This window comes from Myxine glutinosa, chromosome 2 (genome assembly GCF_964187855.1).
Source record: "Myxine glutinosa chromosome 2, kmMyxGlut1.1, whole genome shotgun sequence".
In the NCBI taxonomy this organism is placed as follows: Eukaryota; Metazoa; Chordata; class Myxini; order Myxiniformes; family Myxinidae; genus Myxine; species Myxine glutinosa.
The window spans coordinates 11,748,815-11,770,555 of record NC_136262.1 but is presented as its reverse complement, the minus strand read 5'-3'; the positions used below and the strand labels follow the sequence as shown (position 1 = coordinate 11,770,555).

The 21,741-nt window shown below is 43.2% G+C and overlaps 1 protein-coding gene across 3 annotated transcripts in view; it reads left to right on the top strand.

Moving 5' to 3' along the window:
- The window catches only part of LOC137422041 (FH1/FH2 domain-containing protein 3), a 375,404-nt gene that overhangs the window by 96,221 nt on the left and 257,442 nt on the right, over positions 1–21,741 (top strand). For all 3 annotated transcript variants that reach the window (XM_078772994.1, XM_078772993.1, XM_068108729.2), the window contains exon 3: positions 10,559–10,623. In XM_078772994.1, coding sequence (XP_078629120.1) covers positions 10,559–10,623 — 65 coding nt within the window. The remainder of the gene's footprint in view (positions 1–10,558; positions 10,624–21,741) is intronic.

Genomic DNA, 21,741 nt, shown 5'->3' with positions numbered 1-21,741 from the left:
AGGTGAGCAAAATGAGTAGGCTACCAGTTCACTGGGAATAATGAGCCATTTGAGTATCCTGCGTGGGAGTGCCAATCCGTCCAGGAGTGTGCCCAATAGCCACAAAACTGCTTCGGCAGCCATGTTCACCTGAATATGGAAAACGGTTGCTCTTCTTCTACCTCCTTCCCCCCAATTCCAATTTTCGTCTCGCTCTTCTTCTTCATTGGTCCCAATTTTCGTCTCGTTCCTCTCCTTCTTCTTCATTCGTCAAATTTAGTCTCGCTTTTCTTCTTCATTATCCCCAATTTTCGTCTCGCTCTTCTTCATTGGTCCCAATTTTCGTCTCGATCTTCTTCTTCATTGCTCCCAATTTTCGTCTCGCTCTTCTTCTTCATTGCTCCCAATTTTCGTCTCGTTCCTCTCCTTCATTCGTCAAATTTCGTCTCGCTCTTCTTCTTCATTATCCCCAATTTTCGTCTCGCTCTTCTTCATTGGGCCCAATTTTCGTCTCGCTCTTCTTCTTCTTCCATCCAATTTTCATCTCGCTCTTCTTTTTCGTCATTCGTCAAATTTAGTCTCGCTCTTCTTCTTCATTGATCCCAATTTTCGTCTCGCTCTTCTTCTTCTTCCGTGAAATTTTCATCTCGCTCTTCTTTTTCTTCATTCGGCAAAATTTCATCTCGCTCTTCTTCTTCAATCTCACCAATTTTTGTCTCGCTCTTCTTCTTCATTGGGCACAATTTTCGTCTCGCTCTTCTTCTTCATTGACCCCAATTTTCGTCTCGCTCTTCTTCTTCCCCCGTCAAATTTTCATCTCGCTCTTCTTTTTCTTCATTCTCCCCAATTTTCGTCTCGCCTCGCTTCGCATCTTGTCCAACGCGGCATAAAATGGTCAGGTTTTCCTGAGCGCTCCAGGCCGCTGCACATCCCTGGCTGGCGGCACCGCCCGCTGCGGCCCGGCATTGTCCCGCCACGCTCCTCGGCATGTTTGCTCAGGTGGTCGGGGCGTCTGCCCCGCGGCCTTGTTATGGCTGCGCGCCGCCTGCTGTTTTCCTCATGCGACCTCGAAGCGAAGCCGCTGTTCAGCCTTGGCCAGAAGCGCCATTGCTCGCTTGACACGATTGTGTCCTGTGTTGTCAAAGCGACCAACTCGATGCTCACCTGTGTGATACATGTTGGGCCCGTGCCCCACGGTGAACATAAACCTGCTCGACGTGTTTCTGCTTCGCAACGTTTACCCACATTTTCCCCCATTATATTTTTGGTGTCGGTATTCTTAGGATTAGTAAAATTTGTCGAGTTGTTTTTTTAAAACCTCAGATTAAAAAAGCGGTTTAACCTCACAGATAAACAAAACCTCACAGGTAAACAAAACCTCACAGGTAACCTCGATGAACTATTACTTTACTATTACTGCTTTAGTTCATTTTATGTGTGTAACTTGTGCTCAGTAAATGTCACGTTAATCAAGTTTGAACTTGAAGTGTTAACCGTGTAGATTCCATGCTTTCTTTGCGATGCTTTATTTCTTTCATTCATTTTTACCGTCGACACTCAAGGTGGACAAGAGGTTACGTTTTCACCCTTGTTTGTTACCTGGCAAAAAAAAATGTTTTTGACAAGAATGTTGGTCACTCCAGTTTGTGTGTGTGTGTGTGTGTCTGGTTTTTATGTGTGTGTGTGTGTGTGTGTGTGTGTGTGTGTGTGTGTGTGTGTGTGTCTGGTTTTTATGTGTGTGTGTGTGTGTGTGTGTGTGTGTGTGTGTTTATTTATTTGTGTGTGTGTGTGTTTATTTATTTGTGTGTGTGTGTGTGTGTTTATTTGTGTGTGTGTGTGTGTGTGTTTATTTGTGTGTGTGTTTGTGTGTGTGTGTGTGTGTGTGTGTGTGTGTGTTTATTTATTTGTGTGTGTGTATGGTTTTTATGTGTGTGTGTGTGTGTGTATGTATGGTTTTTATGTGTGTGTGTGTGTATGTATGGTTTTTGTGTGTGTGTGTGTGTGTGTGTGTGTGTGTGTGTGTGTGTATGGTTTTTATGTGTGTGTGTGTGTGTGTGTGTGTATGGTTTTTATGTGTGTGTGTGTGTGTGTGTTTATGTGTGTGTGTTTATGTGTTTATGTGTATGTGTGTCTGGTTTTTGTGTGTGTGTGTGTGTGTGTGTGTGTGTGTGTGTGTGTGTGTGTGTGTGTGTGTGTATGTATGGTTTTTATGTGTGTGTGTATGGTTTTTATGTGTGTGTGTGTGTGTGTGTGTGTGTATGTATGGTTTTTATGTGTGTGTGTGTATGGTTTTTATGTGTGTGTGTGTGTGTGTGTGTGTGTGTGTGTGTGTGTGTGTGTGTGTGTGTGTGTGTGTGTGTGTGTATGTATGGTTTTTGTGTGTGTGTTTATGTGTGTGTGTGTGTGTATGGTTTTTATGTGTGTGTGTGTGTGTGTATGTATGGTTTTTATGTGTGTGTGTGTGTTTATGTATGTATGGTTTTTGTGTGTGTGTGTGTGTGTGTGTGTGTGTGTGTGTGTGTGTGTGTGTGTGTGTGTGTGTGTGTGTGTGTGTGTGTATGGTTTTTATGTGTGTGTGTCTGTGTTTTTTGTGTGTGTGTGTGTGTGTTTAGGTGTGTGTGTTTATGTGTGTGTGTCTGGTTTTTATGTGTGTGTGTATGGTTTTTATGTGTGTGTGTGTGTTTATGTTTGTGTGTGTGTGTGTGTGTGTGTGTGTGTGTGTATGGTTTTTATGTGTGTGTGTTTATGTATGTGTGTGTGTATGGTTTTTATGTGTGTGTGTGTGTGTGTGTGTGTGTGTGTGTGTGTGTGTGTGTGTGTGTGTGTGTGTGTGTGTGTGTGTGTGTGTGTGTGTGTGTGTGTGTGTGTGTGTGTGTGTGTGTGTGTGTGTGTGTGTGTTTGTCTATCCACTCACTTATACTTGCCTACAGGTCACAATTTTAAACTGATCTTCACGAAACTTCACCAAATGATAGAGTTGGTTGTCAGACAGAATCTTATTTATTTTTAGGTCAAAAGGTCAAGGTCAACATAGGACAAAGGTCAACCACTTTTCATCGAATTTCTAAAATCCTCACTTTTCATCCGATTGACTTGAAATTTGAATAGGATTTTCATACCAGGTCACTGAATTCAACCAACTATTTTAGGTCATTGTAGGCCAAAATGTCAACAGAGGCCAAGTTTCTAACAACAACAACAAAGTGCTCATGGGAAACTGTGCCACGCTGTACCGAGTGCGGTTACCTTGGACGTGCCACGGACTGCAGCAAATTATGACAAAAAAACATAGTTTGGTTCAACATTGTGACAAAAAAGCAATGTTGAGCTTCTTATATTTAACTTTCAGTTGTGAATCCTTGATCACTACATTATTAGCCCGTCCACCCACACCGCCGCGGAAGATGGGGTTTTGTAATCATTCCTGTGTGTCTGTCCAGGCCATAACCTATTTGCCATTTGAGCTTTTGTAAAAACATTTTCAACAAGCACACACTAATGGATTTTACATACCCGATTGGTGACCAGAAGAAAGAAGAAGAGGTCGTCATCTGGCTTGGGTCGAACAAGATGGCTGGCCATTGTGTGCTATTTGGGTTTTTGTGCGAGCTTTTGGAGAGCAAGAAGCTCTTGGCTGCATTGGTGGCTGTGGAAGGAGGGTTTGGACTGCAGAGCTCTTGGGGGTTGAAGGCCGCACTGTTTCTCCTTGTGACAAAGAGGTGGAGAAGCGAGCGGGGCATCTTCGCAACTCATCTCACGTTTGTGGGCCGTAGAGCGCAGGTCCGCCGCCATCTTGTGCCTGGTTCCTGCCGGAGGGACATCGAGCTCTGAGCCTCGTCCCCAGTTGCACACCTCGCAGAGGGACTCGTGGGGCCAGAGCTAAGTGTGAGCACTATAAAAGAACATGTATTTTATTATTTTATTTTATCTTTTCCCCTGTCATGTCTGTGAGTCTGCGAGTGGAGGTACCGCAGTTAGAATTATAGTTTTACCTCAACATTTATTTCACCCTGCATTTATTTATAAAAAACCCATTATTGGTTGCATTTCTGTGTTTGGTCGTTTCGTTGTTTGTGGGCTTCGGATTAACCCGGTGCGCTACTCGTTCAGGTAAGGACCTTGTTACGGTACCTTAGGTCACGTGCTCGCCATAAAATGAACCGCCAATAATTTGGCTTGTACGCCTCGGCAGTAACAACGTTTTGGCCACCCGTCACCCAAGGGTGTTGTGTTGACCCCTGGGCTGACAGAACAAATGGTGTCAGGAGTGTGGATTTGAATATAGCACGACAGCCACAATCCAAGTGAGCTGAGCTTGGAAAATTTGGAATTTAAATTTTTAACGATCGTCTCTCTCATCGAGGGGGGAGGTGATCGTAGTACCGAGGTGTCTAAATTTATAGTTGATTGGTGTTGGGAGAGCGCAGGACCAGCGCCAGGAAATTTAAAAAGAAAAAAAAAAAATTTCCGAGGAGATTAAGCGCGCGTCGGGAAAAAGCCGATGAACAAACAAAATGGCGGCGCGTCAAGGAGGCGGAAAAAGCCGATGAACAAACAAAATGGCGGCGCGTCAAGGAGGCCTTCTTGAATGCACCAGCGGTTGCCAGATTGGTTGCCCAAGTTAAAAAAAATTAAAAGCCCAAATGTAAGAAAGAAAAGCATGAACGAAAGAGATGAAAGCTGAAAGAAAACAAAATAATGAATTACGGGCACAGGAGAGGAAATGTTTGTTGGGAAATGGCCTGGATGAACATCGCGCTGGTGTGGATGTTGCTTTGCTCCAGGAGAAAAAGACCGCCCATGTGACGAGCGAGGTCGAATGTGTAGAGGGGAGTAGTTTGCGCTCCGTGGTGTGCGAAGCCATGTCTGGGTGTGTGGATCGGTGCTCACAGGTGCGCGGTTGGACCCGTCGGGGGTTCTTCTGGCACACACGGGACCGACAGTGGACAACGCGGCTCCAGCTCCGGGGAACATACAGGTGGCCGAACCTGACCGGCGAACCAAGTGTCAGAGCCTGCAGTGTATGGAGCAGCGGGCGAGCCTGCGTGGGATGGGAGCAAGGCTGCGTCCGTCGCCATGGGCAAGCTGCGGCCGGCTGTAGTCGTGTCAGTGCCCAGGAGTGTCTGGGCGGGGCGGGCCCTGTCGGAGTCGACTCGGGGTCGTCGACTCGCCATGCACGGGGTGTGTTTTGGCAACCACCGGGCAGCGGGAAAGGAAAAAAGTTAAATGGGAAGGCACTCAGAAGGAAGAAGGCTATTGTGGGCCGGTGTTAAGCTGAGCCCCAATTGAAAATATTATTTTTACATGCGGTTGTTCCTGTGCAGTAGGAGCGGTGAGTCATGCGCAGCACGGGGCCCCTGACAATGGAGGAAGGTTGGGAATGGTAGAGCGGGAATGTCAGTGCAAGGAACGGCTGCAGGGAGGGGCAGAAAAGCCCGAAAATAACAAAGATGTGTATATTACGTGCAGCCGCAGTGGGACACACGAGGCCAGGCATTTTAAATTTAAATAGGAAATTGATTTGGAGCAGCCTTGGAGGGAATAGGTCCCTGGGCTGTGGAATTCGGACCAATGGGGATCAATGGGGTTGGTGTCGTGGGGAAACTGCCCCCTTGGGGAATTGGGTTGTGCTAGGCAGCTGAGGGGCTGCGCTGGCGGGATTTGTACGTGAGGTCCGACTACGAGTGCTGTGGCAGGACCCGGGTGCAACGGGGAGTCTGGTGGAGTGTGGCGTCCCTGGTCCATCAGGGTGCCGTCCCAGCTAGTGTCTCGGGCCAGTGGGGTCGCTGGATCCTGGAGGGGGTTGAGACCTCTGAGGGGGGGGGGGGCAGGGGGTTTGAGGTGGCCACTCCTGAGCACCTAGCATGGTGCATCATGAGGACCACTAGGGGGAGGTGTTGCAGGCCATGCTTTTGTGGCGGCACCACGGACAGCCAATAAGGGCCTGATGTGGTGACTGCCCGGGCATGCGGCCTGGCAGCCTCTTCCTGAGACTCTGGGACAGCCAGCATGTGATGACTTGACACGCTCTGCTGGTTTATGGACGTGGGTCGAACCGCATGGACTGGTTACGAGTACAGCCCACTGGACAACCATTGGAGCATCTGTGGAACATGATGATGGTGTGAACATGATGGTGTGATTGGGAAAGGCCTGGTGAGGGCTGAATGATCTTCCACAGATGGTCCGTTGTGGTTTTATGGGCTCTCATTTTGGGAAGAGAGCCCTGGGTTTAATTGGCATGGGAGATTTTAAATTGGCTATTGCAGGCACTCTGATAGGGCGTGCACCCCAATGATTTGTATTTTTGTTTAAATTTACCTTTCCCCATTGTCACGACTCACCATGCTTTGCGTTTGGGGGTATGCAGGTGAGTTGGGGAATTGGTATGGATGACAGGCAAGAGTGGCCACGAGAGCCAAGCATGTGGATTGAGTGGAAAGGGTTAAAATTTTATGTGTGTGGTTGATAAAGAATTGTGGTTTGTGAATGTGTAAATGAATATGTTTGTAAATGATCACATGTATGCAGTCTATGGCAGTTTAGAAACACAACCATCTTTGCACTACAGTGTTTGATAATTGAATGGCAGCGGGGGAGGGAATGACATTTTGGATTTTGTGGATGGGGAAGGTGTGTGTCCCCGCAGTAATGGATCAAGCTCTGGAGGAGCGGTAATACCCCCCTAATGCACGGGGGAGGGCGGGGGGTGGAGGGGGGGGGGGTGGTAATGCACCCCCCCCCCGGGTAATATGTTTCTGGCGGTCGTAGATGTCTGGAATTGGAAACCCATCAGAGTGTGGTCTGGTTGGGTGACCAGCGAGTATGAAGACCCCTGGCAACCCGGAAGAGGCTATGAGAGCCTGAGGCCGAGAGAGCCTGGATGTTGCAGAGACCCCTCCCCGGCGGGACGTACAGCTAAGGAGCTGTTTGGCTGTCAGGGGCCGATAGTTGAAGAGGGGGGTTGGGGAGGGGGGGGGGGGGCAAATAAGTCGTAAAGTCATGTGACTTGTTTTTGGACTGTGGGCACCACATCCTGAAGCGCTCACACCATCTTGGTTGAACGGCATGGGCACCTCCACGTTGCCTAATAGAGGATCACACATGTGTAATAAGAGTTAAGCCATGGTCTTGCAGGTAATAAGAGAATTATTGTAATAATTGTGTGGTGATTGTTGTTGAGCACGAGGAACACACTGACCCTCATGAATGAAGGAATGTTCCACTCGGTCCCATGCAACTTGATATGTGCTATGCAACTTGATACGCTGACGTCATGTGCATAAATTATAGTGTAACATGTCATAGGGTCAGTGTGCTTATTTGGTTAAATTTAATATTCCTGACTGCAAACCTCCTAATTGTTGATGAGCAGGGCAGAGACAATGTGTTTGCGTGGCAGGCGACACTTGTTGCTAACAGGTTGTGAAGCAATTGCTGGGGTGAGACTCAATCTGTGCCTTGCTTCCCAGTCAAGTTAGGGGGTTTGATCTGTATGTATATGTATAAAAAAAATATACATAAACATATACATATACATATACATATATACATATACACATGCACATATATATATATATATATATATATATATATATATATATATATATATATATATATATATAAATATATATATATATATATATATATATATCAATCAGTCAGTTACTATGCGATTTCATACCATCAGTGGTGAACCGCCATTAAGGTATCCCATCCAGGTATGCTGTACCTTAATGGGAGCGATAAGTACCATCTGCCACATGGCACATTATCTCTGGTATTCACTCATTATATGGAATCGCCTGGATGCAGCCGGGAGCCACCAATCCAAATATAAATTCAGTTCTCCAGCTTTCAATGAGCACACGTAATGACGTCACCGCCATGTACGTAAGCTCTGCCTGTCAAACTCTCAAGAGAACCCTCCGACAGAGCATAATTTTTGATCTTAGTTCCGATACTGTCATAAGTGTATGTAAAACTCACAGTTACCGACCTGGTTTCGCCCTTTTTGGGGCTCATCAGGGCAACGCAGTGAGTCCTGCTGATGGTACTTATCGCTCCCTTATTACTGAGCAGCATTACTTTGTCACCCATTTTATTAGCTAGCATGTTTATATCAGATGGGAAATTTATGCTGAGATGGCACAGATTTGTCAAACCCCAGGAAATTTGTCAAACGGGGAAGCCCCTAGCAATCCCCAATTCCCGACTGCCCTCATTTCCGCACAGCATAACAAATCATTGGGTGGAATTCAAGAGGGTTGTGAGAGGTTATAGTGTGACCCAGGCACGATAGGTCAAAATAGCCTCTTCCAGTAACTGTATGTAAATTAAAACTTTCATTTACAAATCAATCAATTGCTATTAATAAACCAACAATGCTTCAGTATCACACATAACCTATGACGGGCTTGCTCAACTGCCGCAAGTGAAGCGGTCGACTATTCTACTGAATGACAAGAAAAAAAATTGACAGCACAACTGCTGCTCTACTGATATACCAATGCCGATGGTTGAAAATGTTGTAATACACATATATATTTATTTCTATAATTACTGTCGGTGCCCGCTATTTGCGGTTCCGCTAGTCGTGGGTTCCGCATATTCACGGGTGATAAAATGTGACCTGTTTCTCTATTCGCGGAAATGTGTCCTGCAAATTCACGGTTTTTTTTCTATTCGCGGCCGTGTTTTGCGAAATCGCGGTTTTTTTTTTTCCTATTTGTGGCCGTGTTCCACATATTTTGCTTTTCAGGGGCATTGAAACAATGCCGCGGCATACATTCGTGGGATTTTCATCGACCTTCGTGGATTATCGTCGACATTCGTAGATTTTCGCGACTCTGGAACCTATCCCCCCTTTTTCCATTGAAACAATGCCCCCCGCTATTCGCGGACTTTCCGGGAACGTATTCCCCAGAAATAGCGGGGTCCGAGGGTATATAATTATAACCCACACCATTGTTGAATGTTCTGGTCCATGTCCTGAGAAGCAGAGTATGAGTTGGTAACAACCAATAAAAAGGGCTTGTCTTGATGCTGCTTCAGGGAATTCCAGTTTTTACACCCAGACTGAAAGAGACGATGCTCTCAGCAGAGGTACATTGAGAGAAACACCGCTTCAACAGTCATCAGGAGATCACTAAGAACAAGAGGGAGAGTTGCTTTGCAATACATGTCCCCTATCGGTCCCAATGAACGTTCTTGTTCCAAGCAAAAAGGGCGTAACTCCGGGAAAAATTGGAAAAACATCCCGAAACTCAAACTTGTTCTATAACTTGTCATAATAAAGCCAGGTACCAAGTTTCATTTGAATATGTTGAAGGGTATGGAAAAAAAGAAAACCACAGGTGTGACGAACAGACAAACGGATGAACAGACAGACCGAGAGTAAACCTGTAGTCCCCTCCAGGTAGGGGACTAATAATGGAGAACATCTGAGAACCATGATGCAATCACATGCTACTGGGGCAGCTGCATTGATACAAACATGTGTTTGTGGTTTCAGAGGTCTTCACCATTTTAAACTCAATTATGAGCAAAACAAGGATAAACTATGACTCTTTGTAGGCACACTGTCCAGTTAATACAGTGTGGCACAAAAAAAATTAGAACAGCACTCAGCAGCGCGCATACCTCCGCCAGGTTGAACGGTTTACATTTTGTAGCCCACTGATAGGCCGGATCTGAATCCGGATCTTCACCCAAATCTAATCAATTTGTTCTTATCACACACTCAACCTGCCCACCAAATTTCGTCCGAATCTGTTCATAACTTTTTGAGATATCGTACTATCTTCAGTTTTTGGCCCGATCACTCAATGGTGAAGAAAACAATTCTAGTATTGGATTCGGATCTTCACCAAAATCGCATCGATTCGTCTTGTGGGTGGTCAAAGTCTGTCGGGCCTGATCATCAATTTATATTCACAGAAGAAGTGAACATTATCATTTATTCGATACACCACCATTTGATTCTCAGGAACATCATAATTCAATGATTAATTTTCTGAATTGCGATCTCCTGAGTGTGAACTGTCCTGAGTGTCATTTTCGCAAAGGTGTCTACGCAAATGTAAACATTAATTTTTGGATTCCTCATGCTCTGAATATTCCAAAAATGTATAGTTTTGCTAATCTACCAAAATTTTGAACGAAAAAACGTAGTGAACCTGACTAATTGTACTGATTGATTGATATGTGCTTCATTTATCCCCTCATTTTATTTGCCAGTGGAAGTGGTTGAATTTAAAAAGGTACAAAGTTTAACGAAGCACAGGAAATGCCCATTTATCCCTTCTATCCTCCAGCAAGTCCCCTCCATACTCTTGATATAAGCTTTAATTTAAATAAATATTTTAAATTCATACTTGATTCCATTTAATGCTTGGTGTTTGGCAATGCAAGATCTTGTTTTGTTAACTGCTCGTTATTGAAAAGATATTTAAAAAACAGCTTAGGTGCTTTGCTGCCATGGTGTTGTGAGCAAAATACGAGTGACTTGTTGGACTGTTCTTAACCTGGGAATGAGTTGCTAGTAATTGTTTTCCTCCTGCTGTTGTGTGCCGTGCAGACGCAGCAAGAAGCACACCATTATACTCCGCACCCAGCTCTCCGTTCGTGTCAATGCCTGCATCGGTATGTGATACTTAGGGTCAAGGTTCATCACATGTTCAATGTAAGGTGTTACTGATACCTAGGTGGCTAGAAGCCATTATTTGGGTAAATCGTTCACATTAGGATACAAGCATGACATTTTGCAGTTATGTTCTCATATTGATAATCTTTAAAGCTAGTCGATTAGCCAAATTGAAAATCCAACATGGCCATTTGAAAGAAATGGCCGCCCAAATTGCTAAAAAGTACCATAAACTTTTTAGTATTTAATTTAGGATGGACGAGTATATATACAAAATCACAGAACTACATATTATCTATAAGAGGTTGTTAAAGTTTTCAATTCACCTAATTAAGATCAATTGAAAATTTTAACGACCTTATATGTAGTTTTGTGATTTTGTTTTGATACTTGTACGTCCTAAATTCAATATAGTACTAGAAAGCATCTGAAAATGCAAAGCCCGTCCATGTCTATTTGTATTCAGGCGACTTCTTCCGTATGCTCAAATAAAAAAAACAGTTTAAAAAAATACAAAATGAAAATTTATGATTTTATACAGCCATGACCTTTGAGCTTTAAATATAAAAAATAATCAGGTTCTAGCTCTTGATTGGTGAACCAATTCAATGGCCAATATGCAAATTCTTTAAATTTCATGTCAATCGGGTGAAAATTGGTAATTTTACCCAACATTGAACTTTGACCTTTTCATCTAAAAAACAAACAAACAGCTTCTAGCTTTTGATTGGTGCCCTATTCAGTGACCCAATATGCAAATTCTTAAAATTTCATGTCAATCGGGTGAAAATTGGCAATTTTACCCAACATTGACCTTCGACCTTTTCATCTAAAAAACAAACGAACAGCTTCTAGCTTTTGATTGGTGCCCTATTCAGTGACCCAATATGCAAATTCTTAAAATTTCATGTCAATCGGGTGAAAATTGGCAATTTTACCCAACATTGACCTTCGACCTTTTCATCGAAAAAAACAAAAAACAGCTTCTAGCTTTTGATTGGTGCACTCATTCAGTGACCCAATATGCAAATTCTTAAAATTTCAGGTCAATCAGATGAACAGTAAAGATTTTATGTGATGCTGACCTTTAACTTTTTGACCTTTTGACCAAATTATTAATTTACCTTCTCCATATTCTCAAAATAAACCTTTGTGAAAATTTTATGACAAAAATCAAATGGTAAATTGAAATTTCAGGTTAATTGGATGAAAGTTGATGATGCTGACCTTTGACCTTTTGACAAATTTCTTATCTTGCCTTCCCCGTATTATCATAATAAAGCTTTGGTGAACATTTGATGACAATGGCTCAAATGGTAAAAAAGTTATGGCCCGGACAGACATACCCACAGAAGTGATTACAAAACCCCGTCTCCTGCGCTAATTTAAATGTTTATGGAACTTTTTGGGCATTTTGGCGGCTATTTAAAAAAAATGGTCGCCATTTGAATTTCGAGTTGGCTAATTGACTGTATTTAAGCAGTATTTATATAAGAGCATAACTGCCAAATTTCCTGCTTGTTTTTTTGTGTGTTAGCCGCCTAGCTATGAGAGCAAAGAGGACTTTGGAACAGCCTCTCCAGCAGTTTCCGACTTCTATCAAGTTGCAACAATTCAAGTCACGAATCAATCGTCCGTAGATATAATTTACTACTTTCATTTTCACATCTTCTTTCTTTGCTTTTTCACCCAGGGGCGTCCTCTTGGATTTGGGCTCGACCTCTCCCCTTTGGTGTTAAATAAAACAAAAGGAGTCATGAAAAGGTTTCCCCGTGGTGGTTCTCAGGTTGAAGTGAGATTATTCAGCTATGAGGGTCACTCCATAAGGACCTCAAGAGTATACTGTATAAGTTTTGTTGAAAATATCCTTTTCTTGAAAAACAAGTACAAAAAGTTTTAATTAAAACAAAAGCCGCGTCGATGTTACACAATGCCTAGATGCAGCTGTGCCTATAACGTCGATGTTATAGGCACAGGACATTCCTATTGATTCGATTACTTGATGTTATTTTTGTGCAAAGTGAAAATATATCTCGGCAATTTCCCGTGTGTGGCGACGAATTTTGAATATATCTCGGCATTTTCCCATCTGTTATTTCAGGCGGTGTATGACTGACCATGCCGCGATTTAAAAAAAATATATCTCGGCAATTTCCCGTGTGTGGCGACACGTGAACGAAGCTATGCTCCTCTCTCCACATTATTGTGATGACGTATAAATTAAATATTTCATCGTGACGATTGTCATCAAATGGACGAATTTTGAATATATCTCGGCATTTTCCCGTCTGTTATTTCAGGCGGTGTATGACTGACCATGCCGCGATTAAAAATATATATATATATCTCGGCATTTTCCCGTCTGTTATTTCGGGCGGTGTATGACTGACCATGCCGCGATTTTAAAAAAAAAATTCTCAATGGACCTGAAGTTACAGGCCTTTGAGAATTCATTTAGTTCTATAAAGGGCAACTTTCATCGGATTTTCTTCCCGTTTTTTTTCAACCGAGTCTAAAACTATGTTAGCGACTGTGAAAAATGAAATGATATATCGAATTTGATTTGAAATAAAACTGTGTGAGAGAGGAAGACACCACGGGCCTACAAAACAGGCCTCAAAGCTATGCGAGTTAATAAAATGGTGGATATTTGTTTATATGAAGCCTCTCCCAAAATGGGTGGAGCTATGGTTCCCAGAATGGGTGGAGCTTTGAGGTTTTGTCTTCTCTGCAAGAACAACAAGAAGAAGAAGAACAAGAAGAAGAAGAACAACAACAGCAGAGGGCACTCTATGACCAGCGTCTTGCGACGCGGCTAAAAACAACCAGACAAACAGATAGACAGACAGGTGAAAACACCCCCACCATCTACCTTCGTTTGCGGAGGTACTGTAACAAGTTACAACGAAGCCACCAGGCCAGTGACTTCCGATGATATCCATTTTGCATTAAAATGCATGAAAAGAGTTAAGGCCCCTGGAGAATATGACATTGTTAGTGATACAATCAAAGATGGTGGTGTACTTGTGCACACTGAATTAGTAAAACTATATACAGAGTTATTACATCTGCCACCGAAGGTGGTCAAAGGTTAAGCTTTCACCTCTGTCTGTCTGTCTGTCTGTCTGTGAGCAGGATATCTCAAAGTTATGGACAGATTTTAACGTAATTTAGTGGGCAGGTTGGGTGTGTCACAAGGACGAAATGATTAGATTTTAGTGAAGATCCGGATCACAAGGTTGGCCATTTCAGATATCCAAACACTTTTACGTCTTATGGCTGATGTTGGACGAAGGTCGGAAATCCTCTTCTTACCGTTCCATCCTTTGCCAACGTTGGGCCAACCTCAGTGTGCATCATGGGAAAACGAAATGCCCAAACTTTGTATATTTCCGTTTAAAATATTCTCAATTATCTAAGGTTATTTGAAGAGATTGTGCATAATGCGTGACTTTCAAAATGACGTATGAATGTAAACGAGGCCTTTTGTGCACGGAATGTGTGCGTTTTCGGTGATTGGCTCTTCTAGTGCAGGCACTTTTAACCTGCCGTTACTACCACAAAATCTGTAATTCAAATTGTCTTTTTAACATAATTTTCATCATTTAGACGAAAAAGCAGAAATTTAAAAACGGTTAACCGTAATAGTGGTTTTCCTGGATGCAAATCAGACACATGGAAATAAAGGAAATACGAGAAATATCCATGGATGAGAGGTGTCGGGTTCCTCCCATTTCCTGTTAATACAAGTGAGCTGTGGCAGTGAACACACACACACACACACACACACACACACACACACACACACACACACACACGTTGAACCCCCGAACTTATCAAAACCCTAACAACTCGGTCTCCCTAACGGGCGACGCGTGACCTAAATTGTGGTTTACAATGCTCTATGTCTATTTTAAATATGAAATTAGGAAATGACTAATTGACCCTTTAACCTGTAAGAGTCCATTTTTGTTACAATAACTACATGATTCAAAGACTTTGGAAGAATCTACTCGTACTTATTTTATTTCATATGTTCTTCCACTTCAGTGTTGTAAGTTTCTGCTCAACACTTGAATATTGAAGTATCCAATCAGGATATGGTAAGCTGCATACCATATTATGATTTATCATATACACACAGATTTATAGGCCACATGGTTAAATAGGCACAAATGTTAACTACCGTACTGGTGTGTGTCAAAAAAACCAAACCCTCCGTTCTATGCACCATTGATTTATTTTCCATGTTTTTTTCTCTCTTATTTCAGATAATGATAGCTGAGGCCCTCCTGTAGGAAACGATGCCCTGGACAAATGAAGAAAGGGCTTTTTCTGTAGAATCCTCCATCTAAATGCAATCTTTCGTCCAATCTCAAAGTTCAAGAGGAAATTTACCTACAGAGACATCCCATTCAAAGAGAGAATATTCAAATGGATGAAGACATTTTGAGAGCAAGGAACTGCGAACAACTTGAACTCAAAATCAACGGGCGGACCAACTCACTCTGGACGCTCTTTGCTGAGAACTTCTGACGTCATTAAGAGGGTCCAACAGTCGGTTGGAAACGGTCCAATGAAGTCGCTTCGCCGCCGCAGTCAAAATCTTGGACTGACAGTGTAAAGTTTCAGGAGGATTCTCCATGATGACACCATGCAGAATACAAGTCAGACACAAACTCACTGACCCAAACAAAATCAAGCGTCTTGAAAATGGTTCGGTGGGTTGTGGAGAATATTGAGAGAGCCTGGTTTTCTCAACGACATTTGGTCCTTCGACGAGGCTGAATTTTTGCTGAATAGCCAAGTCGACTCAAAAACAGTGTCTACTGGGGCACAGTACTGCCCGATGAGGTTCACACTGAAACCATCACATTCAGTCAAGTGCACGGCCCGGCGTGCCATGAGCAAGAATTGGATCACTGGACCATTCTGGTTCGTTGATGTGGACGGTAATGCCTCAGCCATCAACTCTGAGCACTACATTAACGTGCTGAATGAGTTTTGGGCTGTTCTTGGGCGCAGGAGAAACTTTATAAGAGAATAACAATGTTTCAGCAGGATGGGGCAGGCCCTCACATCGCAAACGAGTCCCGTGAGTGGGTGACGAGCCACTTTAGTGACAGAGTGATTGGACGACGCTTCAGAATTGAGTGTTCTCCACACTTCCCTGATCTGAGCCCACTGGATATTTTATTTTTGGGGATATGACAAAGAGAAAGTGTACAAGGAAAATCCTAGAAGATCTTTGAGCTGAAAAAAGGAATCTCAGAGAAAGTTCGGTCCATTCGGTGCGTAATCAGTGTCGGTGCATAATCGATACCTTCACCCGCCGTGTTCAAATCTATATTCAGCGCAGAGGTGGACATTTGGGCGCAGAGGTGGCATGTGATCGACTGAGTGCCAAAATAATGCTTTACAAGTTATGGTTCTGATAAATTAGTGCACCTCAGGTCAAACAAAATGTAGCAAATGTTCCTGAAAGTTCATGTCATCGATACCTGTAAAAGGCAAAAATATCTCTCCCTCTCTCACTTTATATGTGTTCATTGCTGAGATGAAAGCACTCTTTGCATGGGTAAAGTTGTCATCCTCCCCTCCCTTTCCCCTTCCCCCTTCCCATCCTCCCCTACCTCCAATCTCCCTCCCCCTTCCCATCCCCTTCTCCCTCTTTTCCCACTCCCCTTCCTCTACTCCTTCCACCCCTCCTTCCCCTTCCTCCCCTCCCTTGACCCCTTTATCCCCCCTTCCCCTTTCCTCCCCATTTTCCACTTCCCTTCCCCTTCCCCTACTCCTCCCTCCCCCCCACCCCCTGGGAAACGTCGTGGACTTCTAGTTTAGAATCAAAACGAATGTATTGTGGATTGTTTTTATTGGATTGTTTTTGTCCCCCGTCGCTCAGCGGAGCGAAAGGGGGACTATGGCTTTCCCCTCCGTCCGTGTGTCCGTCCGTCCATCCGTCCGTCCGTCCGTGCGTGTGTGTGTGCGTGCGTGCGGGCGTGTGTGCGTGCGTGCGTGCGGGCATGCGTGTGTGCGTGCGTGCGTGCGTGCGTAAGCGAAGGACTGCATTCGAATTTGGTGTGCGGTTGCAACCCACGTCAAAATCCAAGATGGCCGCCGCAATGTATGTCTGATGCCATGTATGTCTGAACCTCGTAACCTGCATATCTTGAAAAATAAGCGAAGTACCAACTTCTAATTTGGCGTGTGGGTGTATCTCGCCATAAGGAAGAACGCTATTGAAAATTGGGTCGCCACGTCAAAATCCAAGATGGCCGCCACCATATATATGTCTGAACCTTGTGAGATGAATATCTTGAAAAATAAGCGAAGTACCAACTTCTAATTTGGTGTGTGGGTGTATCTCGGCATAAGGACGAAAGCTATTGAAAATTGGGTCGCCACGTCAAAGTCCAAGATGGCCCCCACCATATATATGTCTGAAACTTGTGAGCGAAATATCTCGAAAAATAAGCGAAGTACCGACGTCTAATTTTGTGTGTGGGTGTATTTCGGCATTAGGAAGAACGCGATTGAAAATTGGGTCGCTACGTCAAAATCCAAGATGGCCGCCACCATATATATGTCTGAACCTTGTGAGAGAAATATCTCGAAAAATAAGCGAAGTACCAACTTCTAATCTGGTGTGTGGGTGTATCTAGGCACACGGAAGAACGCTGTTTAAAATTGGGTCGCCACGTCAAAATCCAAGATGGCCGCCGCCATGTATGTCTGAATCTTGTGAGAAGAATATCTTGAAAGATAAGCGAAGTACCAACTTCTAATTTGGTGTGTGGGTGTATCTCGGCATAAGGAAGACCGCTATTGAAAATTGGGTCGCCACGTCAAAATCCAAGATGGCCGCCTCCATGAAAGTCTGAACCTTGTGAGCGAAATATCTTGAAAAATAAGCGAAGTACCTTCTGGTGTGTGGGCGTATCTCGGCATAAGGAAGAACGCTATTGAAAATTGGGTCGCCACGTCAAAATCCAAGATGGCCGCCTCCATGTATGTCTGACCCTTGTGAGCGAAATATCATATCATAGCATGTTTTCTGCGTGTTCCACTTTGTCAAGTCACATCACTTCCCCGACGGGGGACCGAGGCGTAACGCTTGTTATTTTTGGCACACCCTGTACCACTGTACATACTTTCCCCACTTTCAGAACTGATGGTACTCATTATAAAACGGTGATATGGTTTTTCTCGCACAATATGTGATAAATAACATGACAATCGACATGTTTTAAAGGATGTTTTTTTTCATCGAGCCACCGCAGTTTTGTCCGGCTGTCCAGGAAAGCGTTGCGATCACATGGCAAGGCGGTCCGAGGAAATGAGTTCCTGATTTGCCCTCGCGTTCGTCAGACAACAAAGGTCATGGCTGTTCTGAGCTGATGAGAGGTGGAGGGTATGGAGGAGGCGGGTTCCTACTAAGGTCTTACAAATATATAATGATGACTCGATTCACTTTTTAAAGCAATGGTCCATCATTGTCATGACCAGAAAACAATGAACCAAACAGTCTTCCAACACGGTTCTAACTTTGTCGCAAAAATCATCCATTGCCACAACCGCAACAATACGTTCTGTAAGCACATCAATCTCTGTATTCTCCTATTGACAAACTGCTGTTGTCACGGAAATTGCAGGATAAAGTTATCGAACCCTTCGGGCCACCGGTGGATGATCATGCCACTGTTGGTGGTGGGATCTCGGGCAATTTTGGAATAGCCGATGGCAGGGAGGGAAGTGTGTTGGACCCCACGTTATTCACATTCTTTCTTGCCATGGTACTTGAGCATGTTTCTTTTTACATGGACAAGATGGTTGATATCCAATCACATCGTGCGTGACAGCAGGACAAAGTGAAAAGCGAAGTACAATAAAGCAGGTAAATTCAGTCGGTCAACATAGGCCAAAGGTCAATAACCATTTCAAATTTCTAAAATCCTCAATTTTCATCCGATGGACTTGAAATTTGAATAGGATTTTCATATCTGCAAACTGAATTCAACCACCAACTGTTTTTGAGGTCAACATAGGCCAAAAGGTCAATGTATGCCAAAGGTCAACCACTATTCTCGAATTTCTAAAATCCTCAATTTTTATGCGATTGACTTGAAATCTGAATAGGATTTGCATGTCAGATTACTGAATTCAACCACCAACTATTTTTGAGGTCAACATAGGCCAAAAGGTCAACATAGTCCGAATTTCTAAAATCCTCAATTTTTATCCGATTGACTTGAAATCTGAATAGGATTTGCATGTCAGCTTACTGAATTCAACCACCAACTATTTTTGAGGTCAACATAGGCCAAAAGGTCAATGTAGGCCAAAGATCAACCACTATTCTCGAATTTCTAAAATCCTCAATTTTTATCCGATTGACTTGAAATCTGAATAGAATTTGCATGTCAGCTTACTGAATTCAACCACCAACTGTTTTTGAGGTCAACATAGGCCAAAAGGTCAATGTAGGCCTAAGGTCAACCACTATTCTCGAATTTCTAAAATCCTCAATTTTTATGCGATTGACTTGAAATCTGAATAGGATTTGCATGTCAGCTTACTGAATTCAACCACCAACTATTTTGAGGTCAACATAGGCCAAAAGGTCAACATAGTCCGAATTTCTAAAATCCTCAATTTTTATCCGATTGACTTGAAATCTGAATAGGATTTGCATGTCAGCTTACTGAATTCAACCACCAACTATTTTTGAGGTCAACATAGGCCAAAAGGTAATTGTAGGCCTAAGGTCAACCACTATTCTCGAATTTCTAAAATCCTCAATTTTTATCCGAATGACCTGAAATCTGAATAGAATTTTCATATCTGCTTACTGAATTCAACCACCAACTATTTTTGAGGTCAACATAGGCCAAAAGGTCAACATCGTCCGAATTTCTAAAATTGTCAATTTTCATCCGATCAAGTTAAACTTTGAAGACGATTCGCATTTCAGGTCACTGGATTCAACAACCAATTATTTTTGAGGTCAAAAGAATGCTCTACCGAGTGCCATTGAACTTTGTTCTCTTTTGCCAAATGTCGCTCTATGAGTGATTTTTCATTTGTTTGTTTGTCCATCTCTTTGTTTGTCTGTCTGTTTGTTTTGCTGCACAGAATGTGAGTGTGCTTTTCTCTCCAACCGTTAAACCGGTTGCCAATCCGGCCATAATATTTTAAGATATTATGCTCAAAGACAGACAGACAAACAGTGGTGAAAACGTAATGTCGATCCGCCTTCGGATTTTTTTCTGATATAAAGCTCGTGAAGAACATACAGAACAATTACCGGTACATTAAGAAACATCTGTTTACTTTTACATGAATTACAAGGATATTACTATATGTACAATGGCCAATGAACATAGTATGTGGGATTTGAACCTGGGATCCCAGCACCAAAAGTATTTTTGTAAACATTACTTAGTATTTTTATTGACCAAGTGGCATGCCACGTGTCTGTTATCCATTTCATCCTGATTGCAGTTTATTTTCCTCTTATTATATTGATTTGTCCGAATGTCCTCATTACATCCGCTACCGAAGGTGGTCGAAGGTTATGTTTTCACCCGTGTTTTTCTGTCTGTCTGTCTATTTATATGTCTGCGAGTGGGATATCTTAATAAGTTATGGACGGATTCGCACAAAACTTAGGGTACATGTTGGGTTTGTAACAAGGACGAATTGATTCGATTCTGGTGAAGATTCGGATTCGAGATTTTCATTAGTTATCTTGAGTGATTCTTCACCATTGAGTGATCGGGCCAAAAATGATACGTGGCATGATATTTCAATAAGTTATGGACAGATTATTCCCAAACTTGGTGGGTGAGTTGGTCAGGTGGCAAGAACAAGCCGATTAGGTTTTGGTTCAGGTCTGGATCCAGATCCGGCCTATCAGTGGGATACAAAACGTAAACTGTTCGGCCTGGCGGAGATATGCTCTCTACCGAGTGCGGTTGTAGTCTTCCATATGTACCACACAGGTATGTATTGGTTCTTGCTTCAGCCTTAAATGCTTCATTCAAACATGTGAGCCTAATTTAGCGCTCTCAGAAATAGGTATACATCATTAGAAAGCCAAGATCAGGGTCTATTTCCTTCCATAGCAGATAGATTGGTGATGTGTTGGTTTTCTAACAGCTCTTTTATGATCCTGCACCTCATCCCACATTATCAATACACTTCCGTGTAGATAAGTTAGTTTTTTCACAGTTACCCAATAACGCACACCTTGCCACTGTCACCAAGTTAAAACTCTCCACTCACTGTGTTACATATATGAAAGACAAGGACAGATTGCTGATCTGTGTGGGTTCAAGTGCTCATTTTGTTTCAAACCCGAAAGTGAGTTGATCTTGGATTTACCTTTATCGACACACGGCACGTACCTTTGCAGGACAAACAGCAGACAATGGTGCAGCTGGGAAAGTAGCACAGAGTGGAGGGAGAATAATAACTGTGTTTGAGTTAGTGGCAAGTACAAGTGTAATATGTAACACAAGTAGTGTAACTGGTGGCAGTAGTCGTGGTTGTGTCCATATAAGATGGTACATATATATACATGGCTGATGGGGGCCAGAGGACAACAAGTTGAGGAGGGTTAGGACAGTTAGGCTTTGAAGCAACTATGATGCGCAGGAATGCGGTTGCAGAAGTGAAGTTGTGGGTGAAGGAGTTGCAAGATGGCAGTTACATCAGCAATCAAATACCTACTGGCAAGCATACTGCCTCACCTTGGGTCTTGAAGTGATACACTATTGGACTATTGGTGTCTGCAGCTTGTGCTTGGATTTCCGGGATGTGCTTTGACAACATTGCAGTGGATAGCGAGTAAGCCCTTCCCAAGTGACTGTGAAGGCCCTTGCTCCAACTCTCTCTCAAACCTTGTGCTCTCTTGCTCCAACTCTCTCTCCAACCTTGTGCTCTCTTGCTCCAACTCTCTCTCAAACCTTGTGCTCTCTTGCTCCAACGTTCTCTCCAACCTTGCACTCTCTTGCTCCAACTTTCTCTCCAACCTTGCACTCTCTTGCTCCAACTCTCTCTCCAACCTTGTGCTCTCTTGCTCCAACTCTCTCTTCAACCTTGTGCTCTCTTGCTCC